At 36.7% G+C, this 16782-nt stretch overlaps 2 protein-coding genes across 5 annotated transcripts in view; one reads left to right on the top strand and one right to left on the bottom strand.

Annotated features, from left to right (window-relative positions):
• Positions 1–750: 750 nt before the first annotated feature.
• On the top strand, positions 751–5516 carry LOC105193520 (haloacid dehalogenase-like hydrolase domain-containing 5). Its single transcript, XM_011157993.3, has 3 exons — positions 751–1057; positions 1915–2729; positions 2839–5516. The coding sequence occupies exons 1-3, from the start codon at positions 1001–1003 to the stop codon at positions 3149–3151; spliced, it is 1185 nt and encodes a 394-aa protein (XP_011156295.1). The 5' UTR covers positions 751–1000; the 3' UTR covers positions 3152–5516.
• Positions 5517–7605: 2089 nt separating this feature from the next.
• The window catches only part of LOC105193523 (histone-lysine N-methyltransferase 2D), a 31759-nt gene continuing 22582 nt past the window's right edge, over positions 7606–16782 (bottom strand). The window contains exons 1-3 of one of the 4 annotated variants that reach the window (XM_011157996.3): positions 14714–15859; positions 10220–11250; positions 7606–9296 (exon numbers count right to left, since the gene is read on the bottom strand). In XM_011157996.3, coding sequence (XP_011156298.1) covers positions 8758–9296; positions 10220–11246 — 1566 coding nt within the window. In that variant the 5' untranslated portion in view covers positions 11247–11250; positions 14714–15859 and the 3' untranslated portion in view covers positions 7606–8757. The other 3 variants (XM_039451890.1, XM_039451888.1, XM_039451889.1) reach the window with 3 other exon arrangements.

The raw sequence follows: 16782 nt of genomic DNA on the forward strand, positions 1-16782 counted from the left end.
TAATGCTTCTTCTTCATATATAAAATTTGCAAATAACTATTACAAAAGGCGATTTTACATAAGATTCGTTCTCCAATAGCGCATTCATACCAGTCATAAAAGTGGTTAAATTGTAAGACGCGCGCAGTTGTGTTTCTATTTTTATTTGTTAATTTAATGCTTCTTTTTTATCTTTTTTTTTTAATTCTACGAATACAAAAAACCGAAATAAATAAACAAAGAACTGCGCTTTACGGTACTTTAGAACCATTCGCAACTATGATACATGTAACGCTATTATAGAAGTCAGAGCAAACGAAAAAAAAATTAAATAACTTTAGAAATTAATTAGAATCATGTTTACATTTTACACAAATACTCAAACATAATAATAGAACAATCTATAAAGATTTTTTAATTTTTGATAATACGTTACTTATTTAAGGTGCGACAACAATTTTTAAAAATATTTTTAAAACATTTGAAAAACATTTTTAAAAGCGTTAAAAACAATGGAGTAAGTCCTTTATGTCATTAAAAAAAATGTTTATTTTAATGAAAGGATATTTTTAACGTTGAAATATGCTTATTTCAACATTTGAAAAAAAGTTTGTCTTTTAATATCAAATAAATGTTTTCAAAATGTTTACAAAAAAAAACATTTTTAAACTAATTATTTTAACACTTTTTAAAATGTTTTAAAAATATTGGGATACATCTCGAAATCTTATCTCTCGTTTCAAGCAGTTTGAAGCGAGGAGAGTGCAAGGAAGTACCGCTGACATAAGAGACTTCCCCTACTCCGCTTGCGCCAATCATGTCCTCTGATGTCCTCTTACGGCACGTGTGGACAGTACGTGCGAAGTGTGCGCCGTGAGGTCGACATAACCTCAAAGCGCGTCATTATGCGTAATCGAGCCGCGACGGGCGGCCTGTGAGCGTTTTGAGGTCGTCGCGCACGGAATCGCGCGCGCACGTCATCGCCTCACCGTTTGCCTCTAATTGAAAGAAACAGGGAGACATGGCGATCGCCAACGTCTTATTACGGCTGGACGTCGCGAGGTTTACCGGAGTCAGAGTAAGTTTCCCCGCCACCACTCTTTTTCCTTTTCCTTTTACGAGCGCGGCTGTCACGACCGATCTGTTCCCCGGTCTTTTTTGTTTATAGCCCGTCCATCCTCTTGCTCTTTCTCTCTTTTTCTTTTTCATTTCGGCGTACTCGAGATCGCGATCGTGCGTATACGTGCTGCTTGTGCCACTGTGCGTTATTATTGTTCGTATTTTACATAATGCTCTTTCATAACTTTGTCATTGTGCGAGGCATTATTTTTAGTTTTATGTATGCAACGCACACTATTCGACGAAGGTGTAACGCTATTGGAATATTCGAAGGTCGTGTTCGCTTCATCGATCCATTTTATGTCGATCTCTCCGTATTATCAGCCATTGATAAACAATTTATCATGTGTCTTGTGATGAGTGCTCTCGTTCAAAGTTCTTGAGATATTTCATTAAAAAATTGTTATTTGTTTTAAACATTTTTATGACAATCTGTTTAAATTATTATCATTGATATTTTTATTTCAGAAAAATTGCTATAGTATTTATAATCAACATTATTATTACCTATGATTTACTATATAATTTTAAAAGAATATATTCAATTGTGTTTTCTTTTCTTAAAATTGTACAAGATAACATAACTTTGTACAACGATATAAATATGTGAAATTTATATAGAAATAATTTATTTTGTAATAAAAATTTTGTAATAAATTTTTGTATCTTGATGCCACTTTAAGATAAAAATATAAATAATTTAATTTTATAAATGTAAAGTTCTATATCTTTTGTACTCTATTTAAAAAGCCTCAAAATTTCATATGTGTTACATATAGCTTTAAATAATATAGCTTTATTAATTTTTGTTTGCAGCACTTAAGTACAAAACCAAAATTTGGTTTACTTTTTGATATTGATGGCGTCATAATACGAGGCAAAGAAATACTACCACCCGTGAAAGAGTCTTTCAAACGGCTACAAGGAGGCAATGGAAAATTTCGCATTCCCACGCTGTTCGTCACCAACAGTGGGAATTCACTGCGCAGTCAGAAAGCGGCGGAGCTGTCAAAATGGATAGGCGTCGAAGTCACGGAATCGCAAGTCGTGTTGGCTCACTCACCATTACAAATGTTCGACTATCTTCATAACAAACAAGTTCTCATATCTGGTCAAGGTCCAATAACTGATATAGCTCGAGAACTGGGCTTCAAGAAGACGACAACTATAGAGGAGCTAGTAAAAAATTTTCCATGCTTAGATTATATAAACGTGAACAAGAGAAATCCGATTTGTGGTCCAATCGATCCAAATTTTCCACAAATTGAGGGAATCTTGCTCTTGAGCGAGCCTGTAATTTGGGAAACATCATTGCAATTAATGGTAGATCTTCTAGTTACCAATGGGATGCCCACAGGATTGCCTACTGCTCTTCCATACCCGCACATTCCAGTGTTGGCATGCAACATGGATTTGCTGTGGGCGTCGCAGGCACCGATCCCCCGATACGGCCACGGTGCTTTCTTATTGTGTCTTGAAAACTTGTACAAAAAAGTCACAGGGAAAGACATGACATACACTGCTCTAGTTGGAAAGCCTAGTGAAATTACATATTACCATGCTAATCAAATGCTCGTTAATCACGCTAGAAGCATTGGCATTGACAATATCGATACAATTTATGCTATTGGGTGCGTATCATATAGAAACATTTATTAAATGCGTTGATAGATTTTCTTTACGCAATATCAAACATACATTTTAAAATAATATGGAATAATCTACATATGATTTTTACAGCGACAATATTAATACCGATATTTTCGGGGCGAATCTATATGACAAATATTTATCCCACTACGAGTCTGGAGAGGGTACCAAGTCCCGAAGCCTGGAGAAGCTCCTTGGCAAGAACTTGAGGGACCCCAGCGCGAAGGCCTGCATTAGTATTTTAGTCGAGACCGGCGTGCACCAGCGAGATTCCCAATTTATACCTGAACATAGTCCCAGGGATTTCTTGCCGGTCGACGATGGTCTATGTAAGCCGGCATTTATCGTAAAAGACGTCGGACATGCTATCAATCTTGCGTTTAAAGAAGAGAAGTTTGAATAAGTTAGCATAATAGATAGCCTTGGGATATTCGTATCCTTATATCATCAGAGAAAAAGAGAAGGAGAGAGAATGAAAGAGAGACAGAGAGAAGAGTGTGCAAGTAACGTGAGTATTATAAGCAAATAATCTCTCTTTTAGAAGTGTTAGTCTTTATTATAGACGACGTTTCGCAGTAAAGAAACAGAAAATAGCAAGAGAGGCTATAAATATAATACGTTATGAAAATATTATATATTTAGTTTGCTCCTTTCTCAGTATCTTTCTTATTCTTTTTAACTGCCTATTTAACAAAAGAAAAATATATTCTAACTCTTCTTGTGAATTTCATTAATTAAAAAAAAATTAATTACGCGAAAACGAAATAAATTCTCAGATTAATTTATATTGTAAATAGTGAAATAAAAAAGAATATTGCCATATTGTACATACAGTTGAGTCGATAAACAGACGTACATATATGAAAGATTTTTAGTATGTTACGACGTACATATATGAAAGATTTTTAGTATGTTTACGACAACTGAAATATAACTTTGTTCAGACAACGGTCTGATGCACGCCCCAGGCATAATTTGATATCTATTTAACGCTAAAATTTCACTAGATGATTCGTGTACGATGTACACGAATTCTAAGTGTACATTTTGTTACAGATGATTCTGTCGTAGTTGTATCGTAAACTGATTGTGAGCTGAACATACTTTGTCCGCAAAGTATACTGTGCATTATGCCTCTCTTAATCGAAAGCAATGCAAGATATATAAAAGTGATATATACAACACTCCTAATATAGATAAATAATAAATAATAGGCATATAGCAACTTTGATTGGACGCACTAGTGCACATTGTTGCACATTAAATAAATCAACAAAAAATCAATAAATAGATTAAACTGCGAAATATCGTCATTTTACTTAGTGTACCGTTTGAAGAAATATGTATTTTATTATTTGACACATTTGCATTTCATTTTTACACTTATATTAAATCAGTGCTTTAATGTGCATTAGTACGCACGAGTGAAGTCCAATCAAATTCGCTATTTTGATCCAATTTGATGCTTTTAAAATTTGCAGCTGGCATACATTGTGTTCCGAGGATTATATGCAAAAGTATAATCTATATTAAAAGTAATACACGTATAGATTATACTTTAAAATATATGTATGTATACTACATATATAGTCAGGTCTAGTCTTAAAATGCAGCTCGTTAGCGAATAAATAACAAAAACATAGAAGGATTTTTGTTGTTACATAGACTAAGACCAAGGAAAATTGTTGCCTTTGGTTGCGCAAACAAATCTATTAAAGTCTATTAAATAAATTCGAAACAATCGACGAGAATTTATTCTACGAAATTACGTTATTGATTTGTAGAAGCAAGAACTGGTATATAGGATTTTTAAAAGATTTTTTTTTTACAATATTTCAACACCGCTTCTTAATTTTGAAGATCTGAAATTTATCTCTACTGAATAAATTCCTGTCCATTCTTCTCTCATTAATTTCTTTTTGTATAAAATATCTCGAGATGTGTAGATAATATTTTAGAAACTGATTACTCAACATTTTTACTAAAGTTAATCGATTCTAAATTAAAATTATAAAACTTATCCTTAAAGTGCCATTTGTGCGTGCTCAGACAGCTTGCGTATAAAAGTCGCATGAATTAACGAGTTAATCCGAAGGTAAAAGCGCACATTTATATTTTGTACTTGTTGCCCTTACGGCGCAATTTTGACACAACGATAAAATCAAATAATAATCACTAACAACGCGTTAATGTCTGTCGAGATAAAGACTGACCAGTTAAATAAGCTTTAAATGAACATCACGAACAAACCGGCTTACTATTCATTCGCGACAATGAGGTATCGTGCAACGGTCAAAGCTACAGCGATCACATGCCAATAAAAGCTTCTGCCTCTGTCGCCAGAATCACTTAATAGTTAAATAAAAAAAAGAGATACATTATACTAATATAAACACACTCATGCATATACATATTATGTATATGATCTCTTAAATGATTTTGTAAAATTATACATTATACATATATTTTTTTATTGTTAAAATTTATATATGTTTGTATTATATATTATATTTGTAATATATACATGTATATGTAATTATTTATATATTTCACATTCACCCACATGCATAATATATACCTTAGTATAGTGGATCTCTCTTATATCAAGACAGTTATTATATGTGTAGGAAATGTCGCACTTTATCAATGGCAATATTAATAATATATCTCCTTATTATCAAATGTAGAATTCTCATGTAGCCTCTGTGACTTTTATGGAGCAAATTAGAATTTATTTTAATAAATCGCAGGTTTATTTATTTAAATCACCCACCTTTGTGACCTTCGATGAAATCAAATTCTGTGAAAATGGCTTTGAACCTATATATCAAATTTTTTTTATTTTTAATTTTTTAAAAACTTGTGATCAGTATTCATCTCGTGTGCTACCTATCTTGTAGGATACACAATTTGCATGCTGGCCCTGTTAGCTACATATAATTATTCATGCCACAGACAACACGACGGCTGAGTCTCATGACCCTTGAGCTGAGCCATCACACATTCGATTAAATAATTCGATTGTACTCAATTTGGCAACGATTCCGGCGGCTTAAATAAGTTCATACAATGAGTCCGTTCTTTAACCCGATGCCAACTATAATATCTGAAAACGCAACGGCTAATTCAACGCCGATTAGCACGCGAAATTATTTCCGCATTTCAACTTTCAACTTCAAATTTTGCAGAAATAAAAATAAAAAATAATGCTTATAAATATTTAATAAAATTAAACAACAAAAAGCTCATCAATTAATAAGTATTAAACATTATATGTTTGTTTAATTAAATTTTTTTTACGCCCCCTCTATTTTACAAAAGGCTTTTATAAAAAATTATTTTTTAGTAAATCTTTATACATAAAAAATACTATTCGACAATAATCAATAATGTGACGAACAATAGAACTATCTGTAACAAATTGTAGTAATCATAAAACTGTATAAACGTTAAAAATTTGTAATTATAAAAATGTTCCAGGGATTTTGCGAATCCCGAAGAAATTCCTGAATGTCTTTTTATTCAACAATTTATTGGTTTAACTAAAAAATAGGTATTAATATACGCGACCTATATTTTATTGTTAACGGTTTACATACGCTCACAGGTTTTTAGCTGTTCTAGATTGAGAGTTGCGAGTATGGTAATATAACGCGAAGAGAACTGGCATAACCGGCATGACCAGCTTAAATCCTGATACGACGATCTGATTAGTATTACTTTCTAAACTGTGAACACGGCTCATCCTTGTACAAACCATATGTATTTATTCTACAAATTGTCATCATTGATCTTAAATTTTCAGAGTTATTACACAGAGAAATATTTTTGTTTTATGTATTATATTTAATTGGATTACTTAATTATTAATTCATTATTATATTTCCATATATCTACTGATAAAGTAGAAGGCGATGACAAGACTCTCCGCGTTTGAATCGTTAAAACTAAATTGATTCTATTCTCGATAAAATTATTATATTTTATTAAACTGCGCATTACTTCGCGTTCAGTCGCACTAATAGTATTTTCAAAATAATACGAAAAACTTAATTTGACGGTCACGGAATAAATAACAAATTAATTCGCAGTTAGTAAACGAGAAAGATATCACTTGGAATTATTTAATTTTTTCATTTGTACACATGCACTAATTCTGCACTATCGAAACTAAAACTGTATTGCAATAAATTATTCCGCGTAGATCATGATTTTACTGTACCTTTTTTCAATGCGTACGTTGCACATAAAAACCACATTCTAAAACTTGTGTACTATATTTCTCAATAGACGCAACGACGCTTGAATGTACGGCATGTTCCAGCGAACGATGCTGGATTAGCAATTTAACAACAAGGTCAATTACGTTAGCCTGAACTAATATTAATAAACTCGTAAATTAGGTGACTGTTTATATGCAATAAAAAGCGTAGGATGCAGCACTTGTTTAAGATTAGAATTCGAAGCTGCAGTCCTACTTCGCGTCCTACTTCAGCTGCATCACAGGGTAAAGATCACTCGTCTGTCGTGTCTCGTCTCTTTCAACATATAACTCATTCACAATCTGTAGAATAGTTTTTGTAAAACGAAAGATATCGCGTTCACATCTAAAAATATAAATAATTAATACTTTTGCTATAATTAGTTCCCTTCAATTTATCTCCATTCGGTGAACAGGTGCAACGATGATTGAAACGCGAAAGTTTAGTTCTCACGAAGATTTCACTACCGTCTCTCCTTCGTCTTATCTTGCTAAAAAAAAAGAAAGGGAGATTTCTGCGCTCGATTTTCCGGGGTTGGTAAATAATGTGGGAAATGTTCGTTGCGCCAGCAACGGTAAATAAAGTACACACAGTATAGGCTTTAATTAACGCGAGTATATTATATAGATTTTTATATTAGATACACGTTATATATACACAGTGTTTGATGCAGTAACATCGGCAATTGTGGCTTGCCTTTCGCTATTTAATTCTCCTAAATTTAATCCGGTGACATTAGCAGTTTTTATTTCTTCTTCTTTTCGCTATTTTAACACATAACTAACGACTTGCGACAGACAGGGGAGAGACATGTGGATCTTACGTAACACATTAATAACATGTGTCGCGGGAACGCTCGCGTGTTAGTAGATTTGTGTTACAGTGATCTACACGGTGGAAAAATATGAGCCGCGTATACAAAACATTACGGGTTTTTCCGCTGAAAATTATATATATATATATATATATAAAATATACGCAGTAAACTACGCTGTACAAATTGCAATTTATAATTTAAAAAAAAAGTAATGCATGACTGCAAAGTCCATAAAAAAGACACGCGTTTCAGAGCTATTTTTCTCATTCGAGAAGGAAGGTTTTACATAGATATATCTTAATTTCCGTACAATTAAGTGACCGTTTCCAGCGGAAAAACCTGTAATATTTTGTATACGCGGCTCATATTTTTCCATCGTGTACGAGGTCACTGTAACATAAGTCTAATGACAAGCGAGCGTTCTCGTGATGCACGTTATTATATACATATATATATACATATATATAATATTCTACTACGATTCTGTAATTAGTGTTCTACAGGCCACAACTGTTGTATTTGATCAACATGGCGTCTCCGTCTTCAAAATACAGTTACATATTTGCAAAGCACGCGCGATTTTAAGAGTATTATATTTTTATCACGATTTAAGTACAAAATTTTTTCTCACTGTATGTTTATCATAAAACGCGGCGATCTTACTTGAAACTAAGGCGGCGTAACGTTAAATAAATTCTAGAATCAAAAAAATCATATCTGATTATCGTTGAATAAAATGCAAGATGATGCGCAGTCCGATATTGTATTGTATAGTTTGTATATTAAAATGTACATAAAAAATTGTACATGTTTTGCTGTCTAAATGATTGTTGCAATTCTCGACGCTAATTAAGCTATTTCTTCGCACGTTATCTAATGCAAGCATCGGACTGATGTCATACATCTTAGCATGAAGGTATATGTTTGATTCTAGCATCCATCTAGCTTTGTGTCTCGGGAATTCCTACCGTAACATTCCATCGCTCTTTGCAGCCTTTCGAGGTATTCTTGCAGAGCCTCCTCTTGATTCAATTCCCTCGCGTCGCTGGAGCGCGCGAGGGACCGCTTCTGCACGAGAGCGGAGAGCATCAGAGTCACCACTGGTAGCGTCATGCCCAGCAGGAAGGTTGGCGTCATGATATTTCTCAAGCCGTGTTTCTTGAAGCCGCGATACAGTTCAGACCAAATGCCACTTTCCTGCTCCTCCTGATGCTTGCCCAGCTTTCCGTACAGATACGGCCGAATTTTACCGGTCGTAGCGATGTAATTGTAATAGTGAGGATCATAAGACTGCGCGTATAACTGCGAATAATAGACGTCCTTCTGAGAAGGCTGATGATCGCTCTCGGGAAACCAGGCGCTCGCGTCCTCGTAGGGAATCGGTGGGTTGCTGAGGATAGGCGGTCCTCGATGGAAACCCGGTGGTTTCGTATAGATAACTTCCACTGGTGCCTTGGCCTTGAAAGGAACTAAGATGAAAAGCCGATTAATTCCAGTAAAAAGCAATTATATAATTTATTCGTGCAATATATTTCACGTGTATTTGTTTGCAACGCAAATGTATATTAATGTTGGCTCAACATAAAATAATATGCATTATACGTCACTTTTAAAAGAAAAAGTATAATTCATCATTATAAAATATTGCTTATTTTTCTTCTATAGCTGAATCATGACAGACTATAACCAAGATTATAAGATTATGTCTACATGAGTTATTTATTGTTTATGAAATTTAAATATATGAGACTTACAGTTAGAGTGATGTTTACGTAAATGGCACAAAAATGTAGTTAAGTATATTATACTCGTAACGTAGATTATATTTTATACATAAACGTTCAACTTTGGCTATGCTTGAGTCATGATGAATCGAGGATAACAATTTGTACATTTAGAAACGGAGTTATGTACATTTAATTCAATTTTCATTCATATAAATCAATTCGAAAAAGAAATGATATATCGCCGTAGAGAATGTTTACTTGGCCTTTCTTTCCGCATAAATTTGCTAAATATATGTGTATACATGATGTAACACGTGATGAACACGAAGAACGCGACGTAACTCGCATTCTTACATCAAATTAAAGGTCATACAAAGATCGAATCAATGTTCACGCATCGGAAGCGCAAAAGCATGAATAAAACAGAAAGAAATATTGAAATGAAACGTGAAAGAATGAATAATAACTTTGATGTGAAAAAAGAATCCTTATATCTCAGAAAAAAGCTATGAATAATGTAAGTCTTCAATAATGAATTTTAAAATGAGGTGAAAAAACAAAAATTATTTAAATTATAATTTGAAAAAAAAATTGTTAATCGTTTTTGCTTATTTCTTATCGAAACAATTCGTCATGCTTTTCTTCTCTGGGGTACGTTTCTTTACCTGCGATTGGGCCTTGGTACAATGTCGGCGTTATCCTGGATTGCGCGAAGGGAAACGGTTTTCCGCGTATCCTTCTCATTCTCTCTCGCCACATCGCCGGCGTTAGCATGTCGTTCCTGGCTTGGAAAGCGGGCACAAGTGGCACTGGTTGCAGCATTTTTTGTCCCAGGACGACTCCGGTGGGTGTCCTAATCACGGGCTGTACCGCCTGTACCATGGTTGGTTGTCCCACGTAGCCATAAGTCTGGCTAGCGGGCGGCAACAGTTGTCGCTGATCGGTCTGCGGCATTAGCTGCTGCGGCGCTAGCTGGACCTGATCCAATTGCGACGTCAACTGCACCTGCTGCTGGTTCACCTGAGGAACGAGCAACGGTTGCTGTTGCTGTTGCCGAACATGAGAGATTGGTTGCTGTTGCTGAACGTGAGAGATCGGTTGCTGTTGCTGAACATGGGAGATCCGTTGCTGTTGCTGAACGTGCGAAAACGGTTGCTGTTGCTGAACATGAGAGATCGCTTGAGGATTGAGGGGCTCGATCGATTGTGACTCTTGACCGACAATCGCTTCCGACGATCGCGATTGATCCTCTGGCGACTGTTGACTGCGGAGATAGTGCTCGAGAGATAAACGAGATTCCTCGGGTGTCCTGGAGTTCAAGAACGAGTTTAGCGCGACCTCCGCCTGGCTGACCGGCAAGTTTCCAGAAGAGTCTTGTAACTGCCGAGCGGACGTGTCCGATTGGAAGGTCTGCACTGAAGATGACGTCTGTGATTTGATAAGATTATCGATTTCCGCTTGCTGTGAGCGTCCATGGTTTTCGGATTCTACGATCGGATACAGCTTCTGAGGACGGGACATCCCGGGATTAGAGAGATCGATCGAGGCGTCATTTTGCCTGGCAGACTTCTCAGAGAGATTGCTCTCCTCCGCGATGTATTCGGTGAACTCCGTAAACGGATTTCCCTCGTAGTTGAGCTGGCTATTCGCCAGGTCGATGGCGAGAACGAGGAGGATTGCAAACTTAATCATGATTCTGAAAAGAAAAAAGATAATTTTTAAGTGTACAGTGAGACACTGTACGAAAGATCTCATAATTATGGATGAATACTTAGGATTTCAAGGGGGAGATGGGGGTTAAAATTTATATTCACACTTTATTAAAATATTTAAATTAAAGTCAATTCTCGACCTTTAGAATTTTCAGCAAACTTTCTTAATACTTTTTCTTTTTTTGTTTATCGTGAGCACAATTTTTACATGCATAGTTCATTGAGGCAATTTGTTTATTTCAACCAGATTTTGACTCTTTGCAATGTACTAAAGACCTTTTATCGGTGCTCGTTGGACTAAGGAAATATGTAGGGCACATATTCTCGCTGAGAAGAAAGTTCCAACTTCTTTCAACATCTCCCGCTAGTTCCAATTCTATCCTCTTAAAAATTTTTCCCTGTTAAAAAGAACAACCGCCGTGAGCCACCCGCAATGCCCAATGAGAATTTAACTTATCGTTACAAAAATGATTTTCGCAATTTAATACTTTTCCCTTGTCAAAATTTAAAGCGCTCCTTCCTGCCGTTTCCTTGCGTACAGCCGTTAGCTTCATATGTGCTATTTCGGACACTTTTAATCGCTATTATATTTCAGCGAGACTTTGTTAGAAACGAAATTTCTCGTAGTAAATTTTGATGTCGGTTGTATTCTCGGTCAAGAGTGTCGACAGTGTCGGACTGCCGCTATTCCAGCAGAACGAACGAGTGTGGGATTTTTAGTGCGCCGTAGTAACGGGAGAGGGAAGAAATGGTGCTCGCGGGATGCAGCCTCGCACACGTTATTCACAATTGTCTTTAAATGCCCGCGTTTCTACGAACATCATCGTACTCGTGGCGAGTAAGTCCGGCCTAAGTAGAACGGGACGGGAGAATGTCTCCTCGCGGCAATTTCGCCAAAGTCCTTTGCCATTATTTGTAGTAGCTATCATCTAGGCAGGCCGGCTTCAACAGATGCGAGCAATCGAAGAGATGGATCGAGGACTGTAAACATGCATTATAATGCAGAAGAACGCTACGCGCATTCACAGATCGTTGATGGCGTGACACTTTCGTCGGTCAAGAGACGAAGAGCAACTAACAAAATACGCGAAAATGTTTTCAATGACTCGCGAATATTTAATTAACCTGATCTGTCCTGAATCATGCGACGTCCTAATTGGACGGGAATTTAATGAGATTCAAACTTTCTTTTTAGCATATGTTTAAAATTCTATCAGGGCACGAATCACAAAATTATACAGTAGAGTAGCGGAACATTAATACATATAACAAAAAATACTACAAAAACAAATATCCAAACATCTATTGGCGTTTCGTATCGCGTGGATCTCTGAAACGTTGAAAATATTGAGTGAGGAAAGCCGAAATACAGGGCAACGAAAGTGTACGCATGTTAAAACGCGACCCCGAAACGGGAGGGAAAAGTCGTTCCACGAGAAAGTGACGAACAACGCAAGCATGTTAGTCACGTGCCTGCTGGCCCACACATCGAGGAAAGAGAGAGAGAGAGAGTATGAGTATTTGGGCTCCAAGTTCATCTGAAGACATACGCGATCGCTGCGTCACGTTGGAGAGCTCAACGCCGCGAAATGCGCGTTCTTCTGCTCTTTCGCTTCATGTTAGAGAGGAAGTTAAAAATTGCAGACTCGAGACACAAATCTTTCCATTTCTCGCTCGAAATTATATCTATTCTTCCACCTTGTTGACGGTTGTATGAAGTATTCTGTGAATTATTTATATCTCGCCGAGAACTACTTTCCCGAGCTGGCACGGTACAACAATTAAAAGTTGCAGCTCGCAAACGCGAGGCGAGTCCGTAATTGTTCATTACATCAGCCAAGTCATTTTAGCACGTGTGCATGTGTAATGGCTTTTAGTCGTCTCATTCGATTCTACTTAATCATCGCGTTCGGACAGCACAAATATTCAAAAGGCGTAAAAGGCAAAGACCAATCTTTAATACAAGAATTAATCTCTTGATTTTTCGAACGCGCCAACGACTCAATTGCGTTTTTCCTTTCGTTATACTGCAATTCAAGATTAATCCATCTTGGATTTATTTATTATTATTGCGCAATTAATATTTCAGTTTTACTGTTACAAGTAAGACGGGAGAAAAGATTTCTGCGCGAGTGTCCGTATGAAAATTGGTTTCCGACGCAAATTGTTCTGCAACTTTATGGTCATTCCTTGCGCGATTCCTGTTCCATCGGTTGTTTCGCAGCTTTCTAAAACCGTTAATTCCATTGAGAATTCAATGTACGACCGAAATTCAATAGTGCATCCATATCCATTCAAATTATTGAGATTGACCTCAAATTCGGTCAGACGTTCGTAGAACGTATCGATTCCATTCATTCATCCTACTTTCGGTTTAAGATCGAAACCGATTCATGAAGCAAATAATTTTGGTTATTATTAGCTATTCGCGAAGATTTACCATTTTATTTTCGAATATCTTTGAGATTTAAACATTCATTTAGCATCGTGAATGTGTTATCCGCCTCATTATCCTAATTTATTCTCACATCAATTAGATTTTATTAAATTTAATGGATGACAAAGATATTACTAGCAAAGAAAGAAATATTGCTTTAAGAGATAACTTTAAAAGATAAATTGCATATCTTGAGTGACGTGTAAAGCGTAAATATGTTTTCCATAATGGATTATAAGATTTGATGACTGGAATATTTCGACTGCAGAAGATTAATCGTGTTCTCCGTTTGTAAAGATTCATCTCCAATGTTCATATATAACGATAAAAACATGTAACACTTTGTTAGACGCGTTTGATACGCGTATAATTAGCCGTGTATACGCTCTCATTACAATTATGATCGCGTTATATCTCTTTATTACGTTACAGATGCTAAATTGAAAGCTCGATCTCTAATTTTTTCAGTTTTCTTGAATTAAACTCAAACAATTAACTAATTTCACTTCATCAGATTTATTTCCGTGAAAAAGATACGTACTCAGTTTATATTCCGCACATTCCTCACACACTGCATTTAGAAAATGTCACATCGCTGTCGTGCTAATTGACGGCCATAAGGCGTAAAATAGATTTTAAAAGAAGCTTAGAGCGTTTCAAATGCGATTATTATGCGGCAAAACGTTGATCGTCTGAATTCTTTAAATTTTACACTTTACGTAGAAATCTTTTATTTTTTTGTACCCACTAATGGGTCTATTTATGATGTTGAATCGGGGAATCAAACAATTTTTACAAACAATATTTAAATGTACATGTAATAAATGAGAGGTAGTCGAGAATGATTTATTTAAGAAGTTCTCGGAATTAATAGTTGATTTTTGCTCCAGACAATAATTTAATCGACCGACAACGACAGTGACGCGACGCGACGCGTGATCGATCGATCGATCAACCTGTCGATCGTTAAACTTGACCTGATCAGCTCACCGGCAGCCAAACGAACGTACCTTCACCCTTGATCGCGACCGCGCGCGAAGAGACGTCGAGTCCCATCGGTCGGTGCGGCACCAGGAGGACTGAGATGCCGGGACCAGCCAGCCGGGAAAGGCATTCACTTCGTTCCGGGAGCGAACTCCCTACCTTGACACCTCGTCGGCAGTCGCTGTTTTACCTCGTAATTTACCTGGCCACTCGTCCGTTTCGTTCTGTGGGAGGACCGGTTCCGAGCGGCGACTGGGTCGAAACGAGTCATCGGACATCCCCAAAACTTCAAGGTTGACCGACTGGTCCGATATTTCCGGAAAAGGAAACGCTATGGCAAGAGCAGAAATCCGCGGAATGCTGATGGAGTGATTATTCAGATATGTAAATGATATATGCGAAAGCAAAATCCATCGTCACCATCGTCCTTCTCTGGTTCCAGAGAAAAAAATATAATAGATATGAGATGGTGCAACTGAGATTATGAAGATAATGTGAGAGATTGCCAGAGAATAAATGAATAAATAAATATTTCCAGGTTCATGACATTTTCCATCGTATCAATTAATTCTTTAACCGTTAGACTTTTCCACTCTAAGTAAATTTCATTTTCACGAGGCTGGGATGAAGTAATATCATTCGTGCCTCTCGACCATTACCGCGAGTTTGCATAATGGGATGTAAGCGGGTAAAAATCAAGTTCAGTTATTCGCCGCGATCCTCATCCGACATTCATCGATCACCGCGCGGATTCTGCGAAGCCGGACTAGGTCGGTCTTCGCGATCATAGTTCTCCGAGTCAATGGGACGTAACGCGATTATCGCATCTTCAAATTGGGAAGCTGGATGAACGCAGTGTGTCGCGAGCGTCGCGAGCGTCGCGAGATCCGGCCGACGAGAAGACACGAGCAGCCACGAGAACCGCATGACAAAACGCTCGCGGACGAATTGTTTGTCGAAGGTCGCGAGTCGGATAACGGTCCTCCACTGCTAAAGACCTACTTAGGGGCACGGAGGCTCGAACTCAATTCGCTCATTTGACCCCCCTGGAGTCAGGCTCACAGGCGGACCCGCGCGGCCAACCAAGCGAGATTTGTTTAGCCTCCATAAACGTCGTGAACGGGGACAGATGCGAATTATCGTCGCCGATGCAGGTGTCCTCGTATCGATGAGACAGAGACGAGTTGTTATCCGCGCGTATGAAATTTCTCACAGCGAAGTATCAAACAGCGAAGTATCAAGAATATCCTTAAATCGTAATTTTCTCTAGAATTGAAATTCCACCTAGGTAATATGATGATCTCTGAATACATTTTCGTATCGTAATTCAGAGAGATTAAACCATATCCTTCTGCACTGTCTGAAAATGAATGCGGAGCAATCTTTCAAGTATCTAAAAGTTAACGTCGTCGTATGCGACTGAAATTCAGTTTGTCAAAATTGCTCCAAATTCATTTTTTTTTTTTATTTGATTTTATTGGATAATTTATTTGATTAATAATCCTCAAAAGTTGTATAGATTCTTTGATATGTTTTCCTGAAGAGATTTATATAATTCTTAAATAATTATTGATTCAATGAAAGAGATAAAAGAAAGTAAGAGACTTCACCCAATTAAAAAAGACAGGAAATAGACGATGAGATCGCGTATAATACTCGCGATATATGTATGTGTGATAAAAATGGCATACGTTTTGCACATTTTTATCTCAATTTTTAAATCTCAAACTCTCTCTACATGCAATTATACACTTATATACTGGTAAAATGCATATGCTGCTGAATAAATATATTTCATCAAAGATAAAGACGTACGTTCTTTTTTATCTTCTTCCTACAAAATAGCAATAGATGAAGATTATTCTTCGTTCTTTTTGTTCAAAGCTGATTTCATTCCGCTTCCTGTTTCTCTTTCCTCTCTCTTTTTCTCGCGTGTGCTATAGCAAGTGCTATAAATTAGATAAGTAATCTGCAGAACGACTTTCAGCATACACAATGATATAGGAAATCAAAAACATCGTTTTCTTCTCTCGCACGCGAGAGTTAGACGGCTTGCTGGATGCGTAAAATTATTTCCTGCAAAAATGGGATTGAT

Source organism: Solenopsis invicta, chromosome 7 (assembly GCF_016802725.1).
Source record: "Solenopsis invicta isolate M01_SB chromosome 7, UNIL_Sinv_3.0, whole genome shotgun sequence".
Classification (NCBI taxonomy): Eukaryota; Metazoa; Arthropoda; class Insecta; order Hymenoptera; family Formicidae; genus Solenopsis; species Solenopsis invicta.

What these genes read in the sequence shown, in the direction of transcription:
- LOC105193520 (XM_011157993.3), top strand. Translation starts at nt 1,001, where the DNA reads ATGGCGATCGCCAACGTCTTATTACGGCTGGACGTCGCGAGGTTTACC. An exon ending in CGAGGTTTACCGGAGTCAGA is followed by an intron (nt 1,058 to 1,914) that starts GTAAGTTTCCCC and finishes TTTTGTTTGCAG; the next exon opens with CACTTAAGTACAAAACCAAA. An exon ending in GATACAATTTATGCTATTGG is followed by an intron (nt 2,730 to 2,838) that starts GTGCGTATCATA and finishes TGATTTTTACAG; the next exon opens with CGACAATATTAATACCGATA.